This window comes from Clarias gariepinus, chromosome 5, assembly GCF_024256425.1.
Source record: "Clarias gariepinus isolate MV-2021 ecotype Netherlands chromosome 5, CGAR_prim_01v2, whole genome shotgun sequence".
Lineage (NCBI taxonomy): Eukaryota > Metazoa > Chordata > Actinopteri > Siluriformes > Clariidae > Clarias > Clarias gariepinus.
This window is the reverse complement of record NC_071104.1, coordinates 22,110,752-22,129,434: the sequence shown is the minus strand read 5'-3', so window position 1 is coordinate 22,129,434 and position 18,683 is coordinate 22,110,752. Positions and strand designations below refer to the sequence as shown.

Below are 18,683 nucleotides of genomic sequence, written 5' to 3'. Positions count from 1 at the left end.
TTATGGCTTGACTGCCTGGATCGCAGGTTACAGTTACAAAATATGCAGAGAGAAAAAGTGATTAGTTCATCAATGCAGTTTGTAGGACATCTTTAAGGCTGCTGCATCTGTATTTTTAAAGCATTTTACTAGTCTCTTGTGCTTTTTATCTCAAATTTACCCTTTTGCTGCCTTTGCTTTGCCATATCTTTTTTTCTCTCTTAATTTTTCCTGATTTTTTTGTCTCTGCTTTTCTGCCAGAATATGGTCCCCGCAGGCTCCCGGTAAGTTTAGTGTGTAGACGTTTGCAAAGACTGCTGCTTCTGGCTGACCCCCCTGGGCAAGGCCACCGATCAGCCTCTCGGGCCTCGGACAGTCGAACCCAGGGCCCTGATGCACAGACCCACCCATCAGCAGGTTACATTCCATGTGCACTAGCTAGCCATGAACCTGCCTAGCTTCAGCCCCTTACCACATAACCTTTCCCACCTCTGCTAGCTTTTTATACTCTAATGGCATTGGTTTGCTGCCTAACTATATAATTGTGGAGCACTGCATCTACTCCATGTAACTTCATACTGAGTACACAGTCAAACAAAGTATTAGAGATTAACTTGATCATTAATATGTTAATACTGCCACCTATTGGTTGATTTTATTTGTATGAAAGTGTAATGGTTCTCTGTTAACAGGTTAGACTGATCATTTAGTATGAGTTGTCCTACTTCTGCATTTTTTGCATGGTATATTCGTATTTCACTGCTTGTTATGTGCAGCTCTTTGGGGGAAGCTTTTTTTTTTTTTTTTGCCCCTCAATGCACTCCCCTCAGTTACAAGCTTCTGGTGTACTAAGATTTCAGAGCAAATAAACTGAGTCAAGCCTTATACCATCCATGCCTTTTACAAGATTACAGCTTCAGTCTGCTGCTTTAGTGCAGGTTAAATTAAATTGAAAATGGCTCAGAGCATTTTATGGAAGTCTCTGAGATGCACAAAGCACATTTGCACTAAGCCACTTAGCTGGCTGGAAATATGTGTTCAATAGCACAGATATAAAATTGTGCACTAAAAATACAGTTTGTACTTTATTGCTGCCTCGAGTGCTTCAGTAAGGGTGTTGTGGTGAGGCTGTTGTCATCATCCAAAAGCTATGTGCATAAACACAGAAAACAGACGTAGATTAATTAGAAGAGAATAAACCTGATGATAATGATTATTTAAGTCATCCATGTGTCACTATGTTTAGCAAAGTTTCTTTTGTGGTTGTGCTACATAACTTTAATTGTGGAATCTGGCAGGAGCGTGGCAGATCTTATGCTATCTGAATTGACGTAGAAGGGTGTCTGTGGATCTCATTTGGTGTGTGAGGTTTCTAAGTTCTAAAGTTATTTTAATTGTAATTGTGACAATTAGAATATTGCAACCGCAAGAAATGAGCCTGATTAAAAAAATATGAATATTTACCTGGCAGTAATGAGCCAGATTATTTCTTATATTTTGTTATGTTTACAATTTTTTTTTACTTTTACCCTTGCATTTCAGGCATGAAAACTAATTGCGATGTATTGGTGTACATTGTTCTGACTGTACTAAGGACTTATTTATAGCCATCAACTGATGGCCTGTTATAATGCATCATATTCTAAGCTGCAGATGCATGGGTGAAAGTAGGCCGGTATGGTATGGTATTGCATACCACTAAAAAAATTCAGTGGTCGTTCACTGGAAAGACGGGAGAGCAACTGCCTGCCAAAACTCATATTCAGAACCAGTTATTGTAGCACTTTCAGCAAGAAAACACTAATGTTTGTTGCACAAAAGTTTGTTGCAAAATCTGCCATGAGTAGCAGAACTAGTTGTGATGTTTCAGGAAATACTGTCTTATTTTAACAACACAGACAGTAGCTCAGACAAGTTGTATTTGAAGTGAGGAACAGGGACTGTCTGTAAACGCTACAAGATTAGGAAGAAAAGAAGGACGTATATGCCCAATCACAGTGCCTGTGAAATGGTGCATTTGATTTATTAGCTACTTTCACCCCTGTGCAGATGACATTAGTGACTAAGTATTTGCTCTAAACATAGTTGCTGTTTTCATACAGGATTTTTTCTTTCTTGTCATTTGGAATCTGCTTGTGCTGCAGTATGATGGCTATGTGTAATAGACTGGTAGTATGGATCCCAGTTTCATCGTTTATTTTCTCATTTCTTTTTATTATTTGCTTATTTAGTACATTTTGTTTGTGTTCCAGATTCTCCTTCTTCTGCGGTAAACAAACAGCTTGGATCCATGACTCTGGATGAGCAGCCTGGTGCGTCACTTCACCTCTTCTGCTATTGTCCCTTCTCTTCCATTCCATTAATTCAGCTGACTTTTTTTTTCTGTCCCCGTGTTCTTTGTCACATTGGGACAGCAATATCACTTTATACGTTAACATCCTCATCAGTCAATTTGCAAGTTTATATAATTTCTTCATTTTAGTACAGTCCAGCTGTTCTGTTGAAAACCATTTTGTAAATAATGGCTGAAAGATTAAAGTATCATTTTCTTCCATTCACATGGGCAGACATGGCCTTTAAACCTCACCCATGATGTCAAATGCCTGGGATCTAAGGTTTTAATTATTAGTCTGGTTAATGTGACCACACTTAGTTCAGTCAACTGTTTTCAGAAGAAAACTAATTTTGAGATGCTTGTCCTCTTAAGACATGTACAGTCATGTGAAAAAATTAGGACACCCTTTGAAAGCATGTGGTTTTTTGTAACATTTTTAATAAATGGTTATTTCATCTCCGTTTCAACAATACAGAGAGATTAAAGTAATCCAACTAAACAAAGAAAACTGAAGAAAAGTCTTTTCAAGATCTTCTGTAAATGTCATTCTACAAAAATGCCTATTCTAACTGAGGAAAAAGATAGGACACCCTCACATGTATTCCCTCTTAAATTGGCTCAGATCTCACACAGGTATATCACACCAGGTGCACATAATTAGTAGATCGTTACTCTGCATGTTGAATGAGGCTTGCCCTATTTAAACCACAGACATTTAGTTTGGTGTGCTCCTGACTGTTGAAGTGAGAGTGAGCACCATGGTGAGAACAAAAGAGCTGTCAGAGGACTTCAGAAAAAAGATTGTAGCAGCCTATGAGTCTGGGAAGGGATTTAAAAAGATCTCAAAAGATTTTGAAATCAGCCATTCCACTGTCCGGAAGATAGTCTACAAGTGGAGGGCTTTCAAAACAACTGCCAACATGCCCAGGACTGGTCGCCCCAGCAAGTTCACCCCAAGAGCAGACCGCAAGATGCTAAAAGAGGTCTCCAAAAACCCTAAAGTGTCATCTCGAGAACTACAGCAGGCTCTGACTACTGTTGATGTAGAAGTACATGCCTCTACAATCAGAAAGAGACTGTACAAGTTTAACTTGCATGGGAGGTGTGCAAGGAGGAAACCTTTGCTTTCCAAGAGAAACATCGAGGCCAGACTGACATTTGCCAGAGATAAAGTTGACAAAGACCAGGACTTCTGGAATAATGTTCTTTGGACAGATGAGTCCAAAATTGAATTATTTGGACACAACAGCAGAGGACATGTTTGGCGTAAACCAAACACAGCATTCCAAGAAAAGAACCTCATACCAACTGTGAAGCATGGAGGTGGAAGTGTCATGGTTTGGGGCTGCTTTGCTGCAGCAGGACCTGGTCAGCTCACCATCATAGAATCCACGATGAATTCTACTGTGTATCAGAAGGTGCTTGAAGAACATGTGAGACCATCAGTTAGAAAATTAAAGCTGAAGCGGAACTGGACCATGCAACATGACAATGACCCAAAACATACTAGTAAATCAACCAAAGATTGGCTGAAAAAGAAGAAATGGAGAGTCCTGGAATGGCCAAGTCAAAGTCCAGATTTGAATCCCATTGAGATGCTGTGGGGTGACTTGAAAAGGGCTGTACGCGCAAGAAACCCCTCAAACATCTCACAGCTGAAAAAGTTCTGCATTGAGGAGTGGGGTAAAATTTCCTCAGACCGATGTCGAAGACTGGTAGATGGCTACAAGAACCGTCTCACTGCAGTTATTTCAGCCGAAGGAGGTAACACTCGCTATTAGGGGCAAGGGTGTCCTATCTTTTTCCTCAGTTAGAATAGGCATTTTTGTAGAATGACATTTACAGAAGATCTTGAAAAGACTTTTCTTCAGTTTTCTTTGTTTAGTTGGATTACTTTAATCTATCTGTATTGTTGAAACGGAGATGAAATAACCATTTATTAAAAATGTTACAAAAAACCACATGCTTTCAAAGGGTGTCCTAATTTTTTCACATGACTGTATGTCTTCACAGCTGATGAGCTTTTCATGATTGTACTTTTAACCTTTCTGTGATGTTTGAAAAAAGTTTTCTCCCACTCTGTGAGCTCCCCTTCGAACTTGCACTGTGGTTCCGTTGATTAAAGGGTTTACCGGGAAACCACGGTTAACCGTGATGTAAAGGACTGCAGTTGATCGGTACACTCACTCCCCATTGTTCTGCACAGAGATAAACCTTGGATTCATTTAAAATATTAACCATTGTGCACAAAGAAAATATTACTGCCACTATATGATGTTATACTTGTTTCCGATTTTGAGTGAAAAGCTTTGTTCTTGCCACAAGTGTGGGTTGCCAGATCATATTACCAAAATCCTTTAATTCAGTGCTGAAAACCTGCTCACTTTGATGAAAAACAGGTAAAATAATAACATGTTAGAATACTTAGTGTAGCTCAATTATACGTGCACATATACATTTAGCCTATTTATATTCCCGGTGTAATAAATACGTTTTCCAACTATTATGATTTTATTCACTATTTAAGAAGGTATCAGTATCTGAATGGAGATGAGGGGGATTATCATGCCCTAAATATTGAACTTTTTGAATGTTGTTTTCATTTAGGATGATGGGCAGCAATCAAAATGTAATTTTTAATTATTTTAGTAATAAATGTAGTTCTTTTTTTCCGATTCATAACCAAAAACCATTATACTATCCGAACCGGGACGTTTGTGGTTTGTTGCAAACATAATTCTGAATCTTTACAGTTTGGACTGCACATATGGCTTGTGGCTGTTACTATATTATATTGTAATGCAAACATAACATTTCAGTGGTCTAACTCACCATAAAGTGTAAGGTGGTTTATATTAAATTTGTTGATGCATTAACAATAATGTCTTTACATAATTGCTGAATTTATTAGCTAACAACAGATATAAGTATTTGTTTTTTACAAATCAGCACATTCATACTTCAGTTTAATTAATCTTTGTGTTCTTGGCTTCAGTTTTAAAAAGATTTCAATTATCCTTAGAGCATGTTTTTATTTCTCTTTGGTCTCCTTTTCTTTATTTCAGCAAGCACTAAAGCATCAGGGAATGTCTGCTGTGATATGAGTGCAAGTATCGGCGGGGCTTGTGCTGATGATAGTACTGGAACCAGGTCCTCAACTCCTGCTGCCCAAAAGAAGAGTGAAGGCATCTCCACCACTGCTGCTGCTGAAGAGGACAGTGGAGCCTATACTCCAACTACTGCTGTTGAAGATAGAATTAAAAACATCTCCTCTGGTCCTGCTTCTGAAGAGGTCAGTGGAGCCTGCTCTTCAAGTCCAGCTGCTGAAGATAGAGCTGGCAGTGGCAGTGGGACTGGAGGAGTGGGTTCTGGCACTGGGCGCATAGCTACGGCAGCAGGGACACCTGAGCCTGTCCTGAGCCTACACTACAGCACGGAGGGCACCACCACCAGCACCATCAAATTAGATTTCACAGATGAATGGTGAGAGAGCTAATCATCACCACACACATCACACAGAGTGTCTCTAATACACGGTATGATAAAGTCCATAATTATTATTTTTTTTACTTATTTTGTGAAGCTGCTTTGAGACAATGACTATTGTTAAAATCGCTATATAAATAAAATAAACTCAGTGGTAGGTGTTTCGCGTCAGGAAGGGCATCCGGCGTAAAACCCGTGCCAAGTTGTAGTGCGGACTGGGTCAGGAAGGGCATCCGGCGTCAGTTGTAGTGCGGACTGGGTCAGGAAGGGCATCCGGCGTAAAACCCGTGCCAAGTTGTAGTGCGGACTGGGTATTCCACTGTGGCGACCCCTTGCCGGGAGCAGCCGAAAGACCAACAACAACATATATATGTATATATTTGTGTGTGTGTCTGTGTGTATATGTATGTAAATGCATTATACAGTATATCCTTAAGGCCACCAGCACCGATCGGTGCATAGGGAAACGAGAGTTCTCCATTGTAGAGGACCGTCGCTGTTTCTGTAGCGGTTGTTTTTTTTTTCGGGGTGGGTTGCTAGCTCAATGCCCAACCCTTCTCCTTTCTCATCCGGCACTTGGGAACCAGCATCAGCGGAGCTCTAGACCTCCGGCTTTGGGAAGTTACAGCCTTACCGGGAAACCGAACCAGGGAACCGATATATATTGTATATATATCAAGAAGGATATGATTTCATTATTTTAGGATTTGTTATTTAAAATAGATGTACAAGGAAGAATGCTTGGATAAATGTTATGATTGTGATGATCTGGCTTTAATAATTGTAATAAGTTTAAGTTTATTTCTAAGTTTATTTTAATTAAAGTTTATTTATGTAGCACCTTTTATAAAGAGCTTTTAATGTAAACTACTAATTCAACCACTAGAACAATCCAAAATAACAAATAGATACCATTTACAAACAAGTACCAGCCAGGAAGCACATAAGAAAACAACTGAAACTTGACTTCCTTTAGAAATCTAAAGCCGAATGGAAAAAAGGCAAATATAAAAATATCAAAAAGCAAATGATTCCACAGCTTTGAAGCAGCCGCAGTAAAAGCTTGATCACCACTATCCTTGTACTTAAGTTTTTGGTACATTAAAAAGATGCTGATGCAGGGATCTTAGTAAGTGGGTGTTATCTGCCCACATAATGGGGCTGTTGCAAGTCAACAAGGTATTTGAAACTGAATCATTTAAAGCTTTATAGACAAGCATAAGAACATTACTTCTAAAATGAACTGGAAGCCAGTGCAGTGATGGGGGATGCTACTTTTTAAAGTAAATAATTGCATTACAAAATTACTGATTAAAAAGTAATCAGTTACATTACAGCGTTACTTTCTGATAAAAGTAACTAGTTAGAGTACTTTTCCATTAAAGAAAATGAAAACTACTTTGTGATTCCTTATGCATGTTGTTTTAGTCAAGACCTTTAAAATTATTCTCCCATCATCACTCAGAGAAGTTGGTTGCTATCAAATATTACTTTCAAATTCTTTAGACATAGTTTTAGGAACAACGTAAGTGCCGATAGTCTTAGTAAAGAATGGAGGTCTAATTGTAATCACCTCAGTTTAAAGCTAGTTATGATTTTATTTCTACAAGACAAGACTGTTTCTACAAGTCTATACATATTTATTCATATTTTGCTTGATATAAAGATAGATCTGTAGATCAACTACCACGAGATGGTAAAGAATGCCCTTTTTCTGAAAGATAGACCATAATGGAAGCAGATATAGTGTGAAGAAAGTAGGACCCAATATGGACCCCCAGTAGTACACACTACAAGTGAATGGAGATAAGAGCTCATTTATACTAAATGAGAAAATTCTATTAGCCAGATAAGATTTAAACCACCTGAGTGCAACCCACTGGATGCCTACACAGTGCTTCAATCAGTTTATAGGGGTTTGATGGTCCACAGAATCAAAAGCTGCTGTCAAATTTAAAAGTACGAGAACAACATCATTTTCTGCATCTACTGCAATTACACCAGTGGTTCTCAAAGTGTGGGGCGCGCCCCACTAGTGGGGAATACAGACATGACAGGTGGGGCGCAATGAACGGGAGGGAATTAGTGGAAAATAATAGGAAAGTACCTATTCTAATTCATGCTTTTCTTTATTGACAATAAACATCGGACACTCGAAACTAAACAATCACATGCAAAGAAATGGATCATTAATACAAGTAAATTAAAATAACATCAGAGAAAAAGTGGAACCATAGTGCAACAATAACGGTTTAACGTCTGCATGTTAATTGCAGAGGAACAGTATATAAGGAAACATTCGTGATTATGTATGTAATTTCATTTATTCCCATGTGTATGCTGATGTTTCTCTATTTTTGTTAAACATTAATATTTTATCAGGCAGTACTAGTCTGGAATTTCTAGTTTCCAGTGTGGGAACAAAGTAGCTTTTTGATCCTTCAGGCGCTGAACAGAAGGGAAGATCAATATCGTTCTACGCTTTTTGTTGCTGTACGGCATTTTGCGATGATCCCTAAATCATTCGTTGCGCCGTAGAGAATAATGGTGTTTATGCTTTTAAACATGTATAATTTAAGGCGGATGTGGCTTAAAGACAATGTAGAAAGGAAATATATCTGGGTATCTTATTCGCGGGTTTATTTACGCAGATATTGAATTCGGAGATGCGAATATCAAACTAACTTTACCGCGGACACACACCTGCCACGGATTGCCGCTCCCCCAACACATACACACGTAATCTCTCAAATTCAAATTCAAATTTTATTTGTCACATACACAGTCATACACAGTACGATATGCAGTGAAATGCTTAGACAACTGCTCGTGACCTAAGAATATGAATAGAAAATAAATATGAAAATTAAAATAAAGGGTAAATTTAACTAGAGAAGAATAAAATAAAAATATACGAATAAAAGTTAAAAATAAAAGATCTGTACACAAAATACACAATATAGAAAATATATGGAAAATATATGAAAAAATGTAAAACAATAAGAGCAGCCGAATAAATGGTAATAAAAGAATGAATGGTTATATCCATGGTTGTGCAATCCACATATTAAAAGTGACTTGTGCAGTGCACAAGTCTCCATCAAATATTATATTAGGACATACATTCAAAGGTTTATTATTATCAAATATATTATTACTATTATAATTAACCCTAGGCACGTGACAGCCAAGACGATTAATACAAATCCCCAAAAATGATTATTTTATGGCACATTTATTTTGCAGGGATTTGTCAATGTACAAATAACAAATTATTTATCACAAATTACACTAAATCTTGTTTGTGGTGAAAAATTATAGAAAACGATTTTTATTATAAAATAAGCAATATAAAAATATACATGTTGTAAATGAAAAAATATATATAATTTATATATTTTCCCCTATAATTTTTTTTATATTGCTTATTTTATAATTACATTAGTTTGTTATAATTTGTAATTTGTAAACCATAAACCTATGAATTTATGTTCTAATATATTATTTGAAAGAGATTATGTAGGGGAGGCAATCCGTGGCAGGGGGCATTTTAGAGCATAACACCGGGTCAGTAGCGTACTGTATGTAGTGAGCATAATAACGTCAATGGATACATTTGTTACATGGACCACAAAAAAGCAGGTGATTCAGCATCATCAGCCTAATCAACCAAAAAGTCTATGATGAAGCCTATATGTTGCGCTTGGATTCATGGTGGTGATGGTAAAGGCAGAGGAGAGACCTGTGTGTGTTTTGTGTCTTAAACCGCTGGCAGCGGACAGCATGAGACCCAACAAAGTAGGAAGACACTTAGAGACAACACACCCCAGTCACGTTAATAAGCCACTCGACTTCTTTGAAAGAAAGCTCTAGATAAGTGACGAAGTAAGCCTGTTATAACAATTGCACGTGTATTTTATCTGTTTTGAACTTGCCGTTATTTGATCTTATTGGTTCAATAAATAGTACACTTGGCCGTTTTCATTATAATTTTGTTGACAAGTGGAGCTTGAAAATTCACCCACCCCCATAAGAGGGGAATGACAAAAAATGTTTGAGAACCACTGAATTACACTGTCAATAAAAACTTTTAATAGTGCAGACTCGAGATGTGTTCTGAAACCTGATGGAAATTATCGTAAATACCAATGTCATCCAAATAAGAATGTAATTATTTATGAATTTTTCCAGAATGCTAGAGATAAAAGCAAGGTTAGAGATTAGTCTATACAGTGAAATCTTGGATTACGGGTGTAATTCGTTCTGGGAGCTGCCTCATATACACTCGTAAATCAAAGCTAATTTTCCCATAAGAGATAATGGAAACTCAAATTATTTGTTCCACAGCCCAAAAAAATAAAAATAATTAATACAAAATATAAAGTAAGAATAAAACAAATTAGCCTGTGTGTGTATGTGTGTGTATGTGTGTGTATGTGTGTGTATGTGTGTGTGTGTGTGTGTGTGTGTGTGTAAAGGCCAGAGGAGGGGTGTGTGTGTGAAAGGGAAAGGTGTCCAATGATGCGCACACACACATAACAGCAGGCTGACACACAGAGAGAGAAAATGGATCTTAAAATTTAACGAGACTTGCTTTTGGTTTACACGTGCGCACAAACGTGTGTTATATTAAACAGTACACATGCGCTGTACAAACACAAAATAAAAGATGTTTTACAGGCACATACATGATCACAGAGTTACGAGCATAATTCGTTGTAAACAGTACACGCATACATGGATGTTGATTAAAGACCGAGCAAGTTTTTGTTTTGTTTTTTAAACCACCTCGGCATGTTTAAAATCATGTGGGACTCTTTCTGTACTAATACAGGTATTAATAAGACAAAGGAGGCTAGTCTCAACTAAATTAACAACTTGTTTTAACAGGCTGGATGGGATTGAGTCTCCAGTTCAATTTAAGTTCAGAACAATCTGGTAAAGACAACAATATGTGATTCAAATCATCAAACAACACACGTGCCTACACTGGCATACAGCTGTGATGGAGAAAGATAGAATTTTTAAACTGATATAATTAGTTTGCTAATTACATTGTTAAATTAGTTGCTAATTACTTTGTTTTGCAACAGTAATTCCCACAACTAGTTCATCTCAGAGTCATCTCAATATTTTTTTGCATTAATTTGCAGGAGTAATCTAGCATCTGGCTCCAGAACTGGTGGGGGAGGACAAAAGCCTGCACAAGCAAGGGAGAATCAGGAGCCTGCAAAAGAAAGCGCAGAACATTCAGGTGAGCCATTTCAGCAACCATAACATAAGTCTGTACTAAAAAACACTTTCAAACCAAAATGCTGTTGTCTTGTTCCTTCTGGAAACATGAACTTTTCACCATCATGTTTTTACCCATGCATGTCCTTTGTAGCATTAGCAGGGTCCGTGCATAGGGAGAGCAAGAGCTCAGAGAGTGGCACAGAGAGGGCATCAGGAAGCTGTCAGGGAAGCACATCCCTTCAAGACTCGGCCATTTCAGAGAATCCACCTGCAGCAGAAGGTAGCAAGAGGACTGAACCAGGAGGAGAGGGCGCACAGGGGTCCACTCAGCCCTCTCGCAGTAACCAGGACTCTGATGACAGTGATGATGACCCAATTCTTATCCCCTCAGCCAGGTACAGAGGAGCTCAGGGACAAAGGTATGGGCTTTTGGTACTCAGAAATTAAAGTACAATTTTTGTAAAGCCGATGCTGTGACATAATAATACTAATGCCCAGCCTTCCCTTTGTACATGTGTGCAATAGTTATAGGAATTTGTGTATTATTCATTTTAACACTTAAGAAATAATTGTAAAAGTGAGAATATGTATGATTTTAGATAAACGTCTGAAGTTGTTTTTCTTATTAGGTTTAATTTCAGAGGCTCTGCAATAGGTGATAGGATGATCAGGTATTGTGCTGAGCTCATTTCTAAAATAATCTAACTACGAGAAGTGACAAGTTTTTTTTCTTTTTCTTTTTCTTTTCTTTTTTTTTAATGCATATATTAACCCTGCAAATGTGTTCATGGTGAAGTGGAATTGCAAATGTTTTATTTACAGGGACAAACCGTAACCTTGTTTGCTTGAGTGTGCTAAAAAATGTGTGGGTAGGTTTTAATGGTACTTTAGTCAGTGACTAACTCAGCAAATGAGTGGCATGCATGTGTTTGGAAATGAGCCTCGTGTATAATCAAGTATTCTTGTAATCACTGCATTTGTTACAGTGAGCAAAAATACTTCTACAGCATGAGCATAAAGAGTGTTTATTTAGTCACGATTGTACTAATAGTGTGAAAACACATTACAACTTATTTAAGTGATGGGCAGTTTAGGCTTGATTGCTGTTTACATGCAGTCAGAATGCTGCTAGCCATCATGCTGTCAATAAAGTCTATGTTCTTTGTTATTCTTTGTCCAGGCGCTCAGCGGCAGCCCGTATCCAGGAGCTCTTGCGCAGGAGAAAGGAAAGGCGCGAGATGGAAGAGAACGAGACCCAGAACATCAGACGCCCAGCGATTAAGATGATGTACAAGGGTCATCGCAACTCCAGGACTATGGTGTGCTACTTTATAGTGCTGTGCAAGAAGAACTAATAATTGCCAATGGGATAAAAGCTATATAGTGTTTTCAAATGGACAAGATTGTGTCAAACTTTATTAAGCAAATCACCTTTTTTTATGAGTGCAGATTAAAGAGTCGTGTTTCTGGGGAAATAACTTTGTCATGAGTGGCTCAGACTGTGGCCATATTTTTATCTGGGACAGACATACCGGAGAGCACTTGATGCTTCTGGAGGCTGATAATCATGTAGTTAACTGTCTGCAGCCTCATCCTTATGACCCAAGTAAGTATTGCAATTCTTTTCTTCCCAAAAAAAAGTAAAAAGTCAATAGAAATAAAGATGTTATAGCTACCTTATGTCTTTTGCCAGTTCTTGCCTCATCTGGAATTGACTATGACATCAAAATCTGGTCCCCACTTGAGCAGTCACCTTCATTTAACCGAGACCTTGCTGACGAGGTACAGTAAAACTTATTTGCTGATTGTTTTTAAGACCATAGCAGCAAGGATAAAGTAAAAGAATGACAGGATATGCTGATGTAAGAATGTTATCCATCGTGGTGTGATGCAACCTCAAAGTGAATTAGTTTTTCATACCAGTGTGTTTTATTGCTTTTATATCACAACAATTTGCCATTAAATGAATTGCACTTTTTAATAAGCTGTTCTTATATGGTTATAAAAAGTTAAGGAATGTAGCAGCTATTAATATTTGCTCCATCACAAGCCTTGTCTTCACTCTTTAGAAGTTACTTATCACTTTAGAAGTTAATGAGGCAAAAGTATAGCTTGTGATGTCCTTGAGACACACTGGAAAGTACTTTTTGTCTGCTTTTAAACAAATTATTTTTAAATGTATTTATTATCAGCCTTAGATTTTGTAGACTGTCCAACAGGTCTGATGTGTTTTCACAATATAAGTGCAACCACAATTCAATTTAAAATATAAAGTATTAGAAAAGCACATTTAAAATAAATGTAATTTTAATCGCAAAATGTATCTATTTACTATTACTAAAATGAAAATTTTTAACCACAGAACAAGCTAATTATGATTAAGAACTGTTCCACAGTGTACTGCTCTATTTTTATGTGCACTAGGGGGCAGCAGAGCTTTCGAGTAAATATTATCAGGTTGAGGATATGTCATGGTTGGGTAAAGGTTGAGAAATGCAGGGCACTTCCCTGGCTCTATGCCTGAGACCAAGGCAAATGGAGTCAAATTTTAAGTGACTGTGTCTAAGCTCTCAGCTAGTACTGTATGAGGTACAGCTTTAACAGCTTTGAGAGTCTCCCTTCCATGCTGCTGTTAATATATGACTGAATAGAAATGCTCACTCACATGATGCATAAGAATTTTATTTAACTGTATTATTCTCCTGTATTACTTTACTTTAGTATCTAAGGTAGAGAAACTGCTAGGCAGTCAGCTACCCACTATAGCAAGAATCCTTTATATGTGGTGTGATTCTGTTGTAGGTGATAGCTCGTAATGAACTGATGCTGGAAGAGACAAGAAACACCATTACTGTCCCTGCCTCCTTCATGCTTCGAATGCTGGCCTCACTCAATCATCTCCGAACAGGTGAGTACAATTGTCTGGGGGGGATTATGGGTAAATCTATCCTGCAGACCGCTTTGTGTGTATTTTTTTGTGCACCAGGGAAACACAACTTGTGGAGTAGTGTCAGTTCATGTACTGGGAAATGGTTTGATGACACTTTGCAACAGTGATATTTTAGTTAGTTAGGGGAGTAATATTTTTTCCCACATCAGCTCCAGTACTCTTCATTTCCTATAATCAAGGTGTAGGCGTTTTTTAAAACAGCTCATGAGAAACTGATGAAAAACGTTCTGTAAAAATTTTATTGATTTTACTTATTTTTTTGTTCCTCTGGCTAGTGCCATTTAATAAGAATGTCCCCTCTATAATAAAACTCCTGCACTGACGGGCAATTATAAATGAGTACAAGTAAGTCTTCCCATGTCCCATATTTGCTGTACACTCAGATGAATTACAGAAAACTACAATCATAATATTGTGTTAATATAAATACAACCTGAATTCCAGAAAAGTTTGGACGTTTTTAAAATTTGAATAAAATGAAAACAAAAAGACTTTACATATAGAGCCAATGTTCACAATAGACATAGAAAACAGAAAGAAATGTTTAAACAGAGAAATTTTACACATTTCTGCACAAAATGAGCTCATTTCAAATTTGATGCCCGCTACAGGTCTCAAAAAAGTGATCAGGCCTACAGTATATGGTAGAGTGGCCAGACGGAAGCCACTCCTTAGTAAAAATGCACATGGCATCCCAAAAGGCACCTGAAGGACCCTCAGACCATGAGAAACAAAATTTTCAGGTCTGATGAGACTCTCTGGCCACTCTACCATATATGCGGATCGCTGCAAAGATGGTTGTCCTTCTGGAAGGTTCTCCACAGAGGACCTTTGGAGCTCTGACAGAGTGACCATTGGGTTCTTGGTCACCTCCCTGACTAAGGCCCTTCTCCCCCGATCGCTCAGTTTAGACGGCCGGCCAAATCTAGGAAGAGTCCTGGTGGTTCCACTTCTTCTACTTACAGATGATGGAGGCAACTGTGCTCATTGGGACCTTTAAAGCAGCAGAAATGTTTCTGTAACCTTCCCCAGATTTGTGCCTCGAGACAAGCCTGTCTCGAAGGTCTACAGACAATTCCTTTGACTTCATGCTTGGTTTGTGCTCTGACATAAACTGTCAACTGTGGGACCTTCTATAGACAGGTGTGTGCCTTTCCAAATCATGTCCAATTAACTGAACTTACCACAGATGGACTCCAATTAAGCTGCAGAAACATCTCAAGGATGATCAGGAGAAACAGGATGTGCTTGAGCTCAATTTTAAGCTTCATGGCAAAGGCTGTGAATACTTATGTACACAAGCTTTCTCATTTTATTTATTTTTTTAACAAATTTGCAAAAATCTCAAGTAAACGTTTTTCATGTTGTCATTATGGGGTTGTGTGTAGAATTCTGAAGGAAAAATTTATTTAATCCATTTTAGAATAAGGCTGTGACATAACAAAATGTGGAAAAAGTGATGCGCTGAGAATACTTTCTGGATGCACTGTATCTTTCAGCTTTCATAGTGCCTTCCACAACATTCTGCCTGTTGTATGCACTAATGCACCCCATACCATCATACGGCTTTTGAACTGAACGCTGATAATGCACTGGAAGGTCTCCGTCCTCTTTAACCCGGAGACACTGGGTCCATGATTTCCAACAAGGATGTAAAATTTGGACAGCCCATTTTAAATGAGCCTTGGCCCACAGGACATGACAGAGCTTCTGGACCATGTTCACATATGGCTTCCTTTTTGCATCATAGAGTTTTAGTTGGGATCTGCAGATGCCACAGCGGATTGTGTTTACCAAAAGTGGTTTCTAAAAGTATTCCCAGCCCCATTTAGTAATGTCAGTCATGCTGATGAGTGATGCATTGTTGTCTGAGGCCCCGAAGACAATTTTTTGGGCATCCAACAAAGGTCTCTGCCTTGTCCTTTACACATAAAGATTTAGCCTGTTTCTCTAAATCTTTTGATGATGATATGCACTGTAGATGATGAGATTTGCAAAGCCTTTGCAATTTGATATTGAGGAACGTATTATAAATTCCACAATCTTTGTATACACTCTTTCATAGATTGGAGAGCCTTTGCCCATCTTCACTTCTGAGAGACTCTGAATCTCTAAGACATCCCTTTCATAGCTAATCATGTTAGAGACCTGATGCTGGATGTTCTCCCAGCTAAATCTTTTCAAAATATCTTGATTTTTCAGCCCTTTGTTGCCCCTGTCCCAACTTTTTTTGGACTTGTAGCAAGCATCAAATTTAAAATGAGCTTATTTAGTGGATAAAATTTTTTTCCGTTTAAAAATTTATGTTCTCTATGTTCTATTGTGAATAAAATATTGGCTCATGTGATTGGAACGTCTTTTAGTTTTGATTTGACTCAAATTTTAAAAAACGTCCCAACATTTCCGGAATTAGGATTGTACATGAAAACACATTTTTACAAGAAGACAAAGTGTTCCCTTAATTTGTTGAGCAGGTTGCTGCATTAAGTATGAGGTTATATAATGGCTTTAGTTCATTTTAATGGCCACTTTAATCTTGCAGGATAATTCCTATTACTTTTTTTTCCTAAGAAGCTATCAATAAACACACAGTTAGGGTGAGCTACATCGATCAGTCATAACATTAAAAGCCAATACTATGTAGGTTCCCCCTGTGCTACCAAAACAGCATGACTCCACAAGGTCTCTTAGGTGTTCTGTGGTGTCTGGCACTGGGATATTAGCAGCAGATTCTTTACGTGCTGTAAGTTGTAGGGTGTGGCCTCCATGAATCAGACTTGTTTGTCCATGGATTGTCCATGGACACTGATCATGGCTGATCGGTGTAAATCACAGCAACTCTAAGCAACATTTAATCATTTACTGATAATATTAAGGTGCTTAGCCCATGTTATCTTCTAGGTTATTTATTATTCTTACAGTAAAATACAGAACTTGTGGTTTTTCACAATAATTTGGTGAATTAGGATTTCACACTAATTCAGTGAATTCTGATGTTGTTTCTGTGGTACCGCCTTCTAGAGGACACACTCATATTACTTGCAGGAATAAATACTTCACTTTGTATGAGCATCTGCTAACAATGCCCAGACATGCAGATAGATGTCTAAATCAGCCCTAACAATTATGATAAAGAACATTTCAGTATAAATACAAATGGTCAAATTACTGTAATTACATTCATATCTTATTTTGCTTAAGTAATTAAGAAACATGATGTTTTATTTTGTCTCTCCATCTCAGACCGATCCGAGGGTTCTGGACAAGAGAACGAAGATGAGCAGTAGCTCTGTTGAGATTTTTCCAGAATCAAACAGCATCATTTGCTTTAAAATAGTTGAATATTTAAGATTTGTACAGGATGTGTAGAATATTCCCTTGGTAGATCCATTTCTAGTAATCATGTTTTTTTTTTGTTTTTTTTAAAAAAGATGACTATACTACTGATTTACTTCAGATGGGAGTAAATCATATCTGTGAGAAAGGATGAATAAATTGCAGTATATAAAAATATATAACTATAATAATATATATTGTGACAGAGACAGCTAGATGATGGGGGCTTGAGAATATTTAAATGCAATATTTCCGTTGTGCGAATGGTCTAACTTTGATCAGTGTTCTGTGTGAAATTTTATAGTTTTGTTAACCTTGTATTTTGCATGTCAAACAAAATCATGCTTTAAGTTTCAATTCCTTAAAACAAGGCTACTCTATCAGTTGTCAATTTTCTTAGTTTGATTTATCTAGATCACATTGCTTTTTAAAATATGATTTCCTTATTTGTTTCTTCATGCACCTCTGATGGAATCAAATACTTCATAAGTTTTCAAACGAGAAAGGTTTTGTTGTTGAGAGACGCATACATGGATTTGTTTAAAATGAAGTGTGAGTGGGTAGGTTTTTAAAGAAGACCTTTTGAATAGTTTAGCCCACTGTTGTCTTTTCAAGTGGTTCTCTTTAGTGATAGATGGCAGAGCAATGCTAAAAAGGTTTCTCTGCTAACAGGACAGATGATATTTGTTTAGGCAGCTGGTGGCCAGTGTGCTCTCATGAAAGGCCACTGATTACAGGGAATCAGACAAAATGGCTCTCCCTCACCACACTGTGTTGCTTTAAACTAGTCATTGCACACCATTCAGGAATGTGCACTAGCTCCTGTTCAGCCACTAGTTTCAGAATCACAAAAGGTTTACCTACATTCAAAGTACAGAGGGATAGAGGAGTATATGAATATTTATGGTATTGAATGTGCTGTGATCATTATGGACATGGAATAGCTTTTAAATGATTTAATATATATAAACAAACTGTGGAATTGTAATAAACCACTACAAGAAATGCCTGTAACTTGTGGTTTATGGTATTTTTTTATAGCTTTTTTAAACAATATACAGTACAATCAATATTAACTTTGGTATAAAACATTCCACAGGAATTCTCAAACTAAATTAAAAATATATGTTAAGTTGGACAATTTGAAGTTTCCTTATTTTAACAGTAGCAGTAGAAAAAGAACCTGGCCTCAAGACAGCAAATAGCATTTTTAAGTGCAATTGTACTAAGACACTTAATACTGCTTTTTTTTTTTGCAGTTCAGTTCTACTGACGTTCTTGAAGCAATGGGTCATGGGCTGTTTCAAAGAAGGCATCATGTCATAGGAGGCATTAAGTAAAGCAGGACTTATGGATTAAGAA

The 18,683-nt window shown here is 37.5% G+C and overlaps 1 protein-coding gene across 6 annotated transcripts in view; it reads left to right on the top strand.

Moving 5' to 3' along the window:
* Positions 1-17,395, top strand: part of dcaf6 (ddb1 and cul4 associated factor 6) — a 37,912-nt gene extending 20,517 nt beyond the window's left edge. The window contains exons 11-21 of one of the 6 annotated variants that reach the window (XM_053496314.1): positions 241-396; positions 2,232-2,291; positions 5,380-5,797; positions 10,954-11,054; positions 11,187-11,430; positions 11,665-11,706; positions 12,216-12,354; positions 12,485-12,641; positions 12,729-12,817; positions 13,838-13,943; positions 17,229-17,395. In XM_053496314.1, coding sequence (XP_053352289.1) covers positions 241-396; positions 2,232-2,291; positions 5,380-5,797; positions 10,954-11,054; positions 11,187-11,430; positions 11,665-11,706; positions 12,216-12,354; positions 12,485-12,641; positions 12,729-12,817; positions 13,838-13,943; positions 17,229-17,272 — 1,556 coding nt within the window. In that variant the 3' untranslated portion in view covers positions 17,273-17,395. Of the gene's footprint in view, positions 1-240; positions 397-2,231; positions 2,292-5,379; positions 5,798-10,953; positions 11,055-11,186; positions 11,455-11,664; positions 11,707-12,215; positions 12,355-12,484; positions 12,642-12,728; positions 12,818-13,837; positions 13,944-17,228 lie in introns of all 6 variants that reach the window. The other 5 variants (XM_053496313.1, XM_053496316.1, XM_053496315.1 and 2 more) reach the window with 5 other exon arrangements.
* Positions 17,396-18,683: the final 1,288 nt, after the last annotated feature.